This window comes from Merops nubicus, unplaced genomic scaffold, assembly GCF_000691845.1.
Source record: "Merops nubicus isolate BGI_N331 unplaced genomic scaffold, ASM69184v1 scaffold5517, whole genome shotgun sequence".
In the NCBI taxonomy this organism is placed as follows: domain Eukaryota; kingdom Metazoa; phylum Chordata; class Aves; order Coraciiformes; family Meropidae; genus Merops; species Merops nubicus.
The window spans coordinates 7,114-13,302 of NW_008620854.1; the positions used below are offsets into that span (position 1 = coordinate 7,114).

A 6,189-nucleotide genomic window follows, 5' to 3' on the forward strand; every position below is an offset into this window, starting at 1 on the left:
CAGGGGAGACCTTCTGGCTCTCCACAGCTCCTGACAGGAGGCTGGAGCCAGGTGGGGGTCAGGCTCTTCTCCTAAGGAACGAGTGATAGGATGAAAGGAAATGGCCTCGAGTTGCCCCGGGGAGGTTTAGGTTGGCCCTGAGGACAAATGTCTTCTGCAAAAGAGTTGTCCAGGGCTGTGATAGGCTGCCCAGGACAGTGGTGAAGTCCCCATCCCTGAAGGGGTTTCCAAGCCATGGAGATGTGGTGCTGAGGGACATGGCTTACTTGGCAGTGCTGGGTTAGTGGTTGGCCTTGGTGATCTTGCAGGTCTCTTCCAACCAAACCAATTTTGAGTCTATGACAGTTCTGTGTGTCAACTCATCCTGGCTGTCATCCTGCCTGGCTGTCCAAGACAGCTGAGAAGAACACCAGGCAGGATTCACAAAATTTCTGAGCCCTTCCTCCCCCATCAAACGTGCTGCTGCTCCAGGCAGCACCTCAACTGTCCTGGCCCTGCACTGCACCTTTGGCATGAGGACACCCCACAGGGCTCTTCTAAGACCCTCCCTAGAGAGTCACCCAGCTGTACCCCCACTGTTGCGCCCACAGCCACACCTTTCCTCCCCATCGGGGCAGGGGAGGGCCTTCAGCACTAGGGATGGCCAAGGCATCTCCATCTAGCTCCTGGAGGAGTCCTGGCCCTCACAGGCATTGCAGGAGGATGCAGCTGGGAGGTGTTGGCTCTTGCTTCCAAAAGAGAGCCTGGAGCTCCTTGCTCCAGCAGACCCCTCCACCCAGCACACGTAAGGGCTCGTTCCTCTCCCTTCTTTAAGAACAACAAACCTGATCTACTTCAAAAGCTGTGGCCCAAATGGGAACTTGGGTTTGACAAGGCAAAGCTGCTCCTTGTGCTCCAGGTCTTGGTGTAGCTGGAGAAGAGCAGAGAGCTCCAGAGTGTGACCAAGCAGGCTCCATGCTCCTCTGTTGCAGACACTGACCTTCACATGTGACGTGCGTGAGAAGCAGAGCCAGACCATCCTCCTGTCCAACCCGAGCAACGAGGCCTGGACCCTGCAACCCATCATTGAGGGGGGACACTGGACGGGGCCGGAATTCTTCCATCTAGAGGCCAATCAACAAAAAAAGCCCTACGAGATCACTTACAAACCCCTAACCATGAGCTCCGAGAAAAAGAAGCACCAGGTACATGAGCTGTGCCATCATGCTGACCCTCAGAGCATGGCACTCACAGCTCACCCTGCTTTGGGCAAGAGATGGCCTTCAGAGATCACATCCAAGCTGAAGCTGTCTCTGCTGGAAGCTGGGTTTCTTGATGGCTAGAGGAAAATGGGGTTGGAAGTGGTGGAGGAAAGTGCAGGTGGGAAGTCTGGACTGACCACAGAATGTGCTGGAGGAGCAGCTCACCCAAGAAGGCAGGTCTCCTGAAGGTCCAGCTGGTTGTGACCCATTGGCACCTTAAAATGAGCACCATGCAGTCACTCGCTCACTGCTCCCCTTGGGGGAGAAGTGGGGGAAAATGGTAAAACTCGGGCTGAGGGAAAGCCAGTTCACTAGGACAGAAAGGGAAAGTAAAATCATCACAGAATGTAGAGAAGTGATGGATGCTACAGTTGCTTACCACCCATTGGCCCATGCCCAGCCAATCCCCAAGCTGGGGTGCCCCCAGCCAACTCCTCCCAGTTTATCTCCTGGGCATGATGTCATATCATCTGGAACACCCCTTTAGTCACCTGGGGTCAGCTGTCCTGGCTCTGTCCCCTCCCAGCTCCTCGTGCCACACCCCCAGCCTCTGCAGGAGAAGCTGAGAAGTCCTTGGCTCAGTGTAAGCTCAGTGTAAGCCACAGCTGAACCATCGGCGTGTCACCAACGTAGTTCTCATCCTAAACCCAAACCCAGCACTGCCCCAGCCACCAGGAAGGACATGAGCTCCATCCCAGCCGAAACCAGGACTCGTGGGACTGTGTCCGGGTGTGCTCAAGAGCCAGTGACTGGTCCAGGCAGAGAGCCGGAGCGGTCCCTTACCCCATTTCTTGTCTTCTAGGGCTCCATCTTCTTCCCGTTGCCGGATGGGACAGGTCTGTACTACCTCCTGCAAGGAACTGCTGAGGCCCCAAAGTGCTCAGGGACCATTTTCCGGCAGGTGCCATGTAGAACTTCCTACACTGAGCTCATCCCTGTCTCCAACTGGCTGAATAGACCACAGAGGTGAGTTCAGCCCAGGAGGTGTCATCCCATCAGCACAAGGAAGGGCTTCCTACTGCCTGGTAGCTCCATCCTTTTAATTTCTGGCCATGGGTGTCTGGGACAGCAGTACCCACGTTCTGCCTGTGCAGACCCATCCTGGAGCGCTTTCCTCTGAGATGGGTGATAGCTTCCTGAGAGGACCTGTTGGAGCAGGTCCAGAGGAGGCTACAAAGATGAGCAGTGGGCTGGAACCCCTCTGTGAGGGCAGGCTGAGAGAGCTGGTAGTGTTCAGCCTGGAGAGGAGAAGGGTCCAGGGAGATCTTCTGGTGGTCTTTCAGTATCTGAAGGGGGTCTGCAAGAAAGTTTGGGAGGGAAATTTTAGAAGGGCTTGTAGTGACAGGATGAGGGGTGATGGCTTCAAACTGGAAGAGAGGAGATCTAGATTAAATATGAGGAAGAAGTTCTTCACTTTGAGGGTGGTGAGACACTGGAACAGGTCGACCAGGAAACTTGTGGATGCTCCATCCCTGGAGATGTTCAAGGCCAGGTTGGAGCTTTGAACAACCTGGTCTAGTGGGAAGTGTCCCTGCCCATGGTAGGGGGGTTGGAACTAAGTGATCTTGAAGGTCTGACCCAGACCCTTCTATGATTCCTCCCTCTGCCTGAGGCACTGGGGATGAGAGGGGCTGGTTCATACCCCCACACGATGTGCATGCTAGAGGAGCCCTTCCCCTTGACCTTCACTGCTTCCTTCTCGCCCACAGGTTCCGTGTGGTGGTGGACATACTCAAACCAGAAAACCTAGAGAGGAGTTCTGTGCTGCAGGGGCTGGAATACATTGACGTGCCAGGCTCTGCCAAGAAGGACTACAAGCTCACATTCCTCTCCTACAAGGAAGGAGTCTTCAACACCATGGTAAGTGTGGACACTGGGCTGTGGGACCTTGCAAGGAGCTGTTGGCTCACTGAGAAGCCACATGCCCGTTTTCGTACCTCCACATACTTGCTGGTGGGGTTGTAGGTGTCCTAGGTGGGTACTGAGCTCCCCACTGGGGGCTTCTAAGCCGAGGTGAGTCAGGACCTCGATGAGCTGGAAACAACAGGCAGTTGGGAGAGTATCAAGTGGAAATATCACCTATGCTTTCCCTGGTTTTGCACCCTTCCTTGGTGGCTCCTTACGGCCATTCTTGGAGGCAGGGTGCTGAGCTGGGGCCTCTTTGGGCTGGCTTAGGGCAGCCAGTGTATTTTCATGTGGAGGATGACCAGTGCTTCCCTTTCCCTCTGATTCAGGTGACCTTCCTCAACGAGGTGACCCGGGAGTACTTGTTCTACATGGCGACTTTCAAGGCCACCGCTTCGGGACCCATCAGCACTATTGAGATGACCGCTGCTGTTCGGCAGAGGGTGTCTTCCACCGTCAAGGTGGACAACCCTCTGTCCGTCCCAGTGACGTTTGCCCTAGATTGCAAAGTGCCCGACGTCAGCGTTCCTCCACAGTTCACCGTTCCTGCACGGTCAGAGGTGGGAACGAAGCTCCTGCAGTCGCTCTCCTCTCCCTTCAGCCTTCTGGGGTTGGGCACTCTTGAGGGTTGGTGGCCTACATGAACCATCTGGGACTTCTTTCCAAGGGTGATGGTTCCTACCCACTCAGAATCTGGAGGGGGAGTTGTGTATGAGAACATCCCCAGTGAGAGTCACCTTGCATGTGCACCAAGGACCCATTTCTGTGTCTCCAGTTGACGCTGGTGGCTTTTCCCTTCCTTCCTCCCAGGCTGATCTTGTCTTGGAGTACCAGCCCCTGAAAAGTGGGGAGAACAGCGGGTGCCTAGTGCTCCAGAGCAGTGACTTGGGCTCTTTCTACTACAATCTGCACCTGAAAGCCACCACAAGCAGGCCGGAGAAGCCCCTCTACTTCTGCACCACGCTGGGCTCTAGCCAGACCATCACCACCCAGTTCATTAATTATGCCCGGCAGAAGACAGAATACCTTCTCCAGGTGACCCCAGCCTGCCCCAGGCTCTGGCTGGTGGGCAGCTCATCTGCCCAGCGTCCACCCTGTCCTCCGAGGACACTTGCTTCTCTAGCTTGGCCTGCCCTAGCCAATGTGGCCACGTGAGCCATGAGGGCTTCCCACCGACGCCGGGCTTGCCCCAGCTGGGCCACCCTCACCCCCAGACCTCTCTCTGCTGCTCTTGTTTGAGCTGCTTTTGCAGGTCCTGTGGTGCCTGGACCTCCACGTTGCTGCTGGAGCCAGGCTTTAAAGGTCTTCCAGGGTTTGGGTGCAGGGTGGTGCCTGCTGGGCATGTTTGGGCAGACGTTGTAGGGACCCACCAGGGGCGTGGGCTGGGGAGGACATGGGCAGGGATGGGAAAGGGACCCTGGCCAATGTGCTGCTGGGGACCATTGGTTTCTTCCCGAGGTGCTGGCCCTGCTTTTATGACCCATCCCCACCATGGTCTCCTTCTCTCCCCCATGCAGACCAACTGCCCCGACTTCCAGACGGAGAAGACCATCAGCGTGGCCCCTGCCAGCCCCAGGGGCTCAGAGGTGAGCGTGGAGGTGACCTACGAGCCCTGCCAGCTGGGGGAAGCCAGGGCCACGCTGCAGCTCTCTTCGGCCCTCGGTGGAGAGTTCCGCATCCCCCTCTTTGGCCTCGCCCTCCCGCCCAAGCCTCAGGGCCCCTTCTCCGTCAAGGCCGGTGGCACCACCTCCATACCCTTCAAAAACATCTTCCTGCAGCCCACGGCCTTCCAGTACACGGTGGAGCACCCGGCCTTCTCCATCAGGGCCCCCGAGAGCTTGCGCCCCAAGAAGACCACCTTCATCAGCGTCTCCTTCGAGGGCGAGGGCCCCGCCACCAGCAAGATGGTGGTTTCCTGCCCGGGGGGGGCCAGCGTCTGCTGGGTCTACTACCTCAAGGGGCTCCCCTCTCACAAGTGATCCGTGCCCACCTCCAAGGTCCTCATGGCTGCTGAGTGTGTCTGGGGGTAATTAACTCTGTTTGGAATAAACCCAGCAGTGCCTAGTTGGTGAAGCTGTGAAACTGTTCTTGGCCAGGACCTTGTTGGGAACTTCCAGCATGTGAAGGGGGGCTACAAGAAAGCTGGGGAGGGGCTTTTGACAAGGGCTTGTAGTGCTGAGGGGTAATGGCTTCAGACTGGGAGAGGGGAGATTTAGGTGAGGAATGAGGAAGAAGTTCCTCACTCTGAGGGTGGTGAGACACTGGCCCAGGTTGCCCAGGGAAGTTGTGGATGATCCATTGCTGGAGACCAGGTTGGATGGGGCTTTGAGCAACCTGGGCTAGTGGGAGGTGTCCCTGCCTGTGGCAGGGGGGTTGGAACTAGATGGTCTTGAAGGTCCCTTCCAACCCCGACCATTCCATGGTTCCACGATGGGTTCCGTGCTCTCATGATTGATTCCATGATTCTGTGATCTCATGGTTGATCCCATGTTTCTGTAATTGATTCCATGATCCCATGTTTGATCCCATAATTGATTCCTTTATCTCATTATTTATTCCATGATCCCATGGTTGATGCAATGATTCTATAATTGATCCCGTTATCCTATGATTGATTCCTTTATCTCATTATTTATTCCACAATCCCATAGTTGATTCAATGATTGCATGATTGATCCAATGATTCCATGACTTATCCTGTGATCGATCCCATGATAGATTCTGTGATCCATGATTGATTCCATGATCCCATGATTGATTCCATGAGTCTATGATCCCATCATTCCATTATCTTATGGTTGATTCTGTGATTCCATGATCCCATGGTTGAGTCAGTGATTCCATGATTGATCCCATTATCCCATGATTGATCCCATGATCAATCCCTTTATCCCATGATTGATCCCATTATCGATCCCATTATCCCATGATTGATCCTTTGATCCCACGGGTTGATCCCATGATCGGTTCTATGTTTCCATGATCGAGTCCACGGTCCCACGAGAGGTTCCGTGATGCCGTGATCGATTCCTCGAGCCTATGG

The 6,189-nt window shown here is 55.1% G+C and overlaps 1 protein-coding gene across 1 annotated transcript in view; it reads left to right on the forward strand.

The window, feature by feature from the left end:
- LOC103776707 (hydrocephalus-inducing protein-like) overlaps positions 1 to 5,125 on the forward strand; it is a gene marked incomplete at its 5' end in the record, with an annotated part of 10,427 nt that extends 5,302 nt beyond the window's left edge. Inside the window, 6 exons of the mRNA XM_008944228.1 lie at positions 972 to 1,184; positions 2,044 to 2,207; positions 2,951 to 3,101; positions 3,476 to 3,706; positions 3,957 to 4,181; positions 4,664 to 5,125. Coding sequence (XP_008942476.1) covers positions 972 to 1,184; positions 2,044 to 2,207; positions 2,951 to 3,101; positions 3,476 to 3,706; positions 3,957 to 4,181; positions 4,664 to 5,125 — 1,446 coding nt within the window. The remainder of the gene's footprint in view (positions 1 to 971; positions 1,185 to 2,043; positions 2,208 to 2,950; positions 3,102 to 3,475; positions 3,707 to 3,956; positions 4,182 to 4,663) is intronic.
- Between the last annotated feature and the right edge of the window lie 1,064 nt (positions 5,126 to 6,189).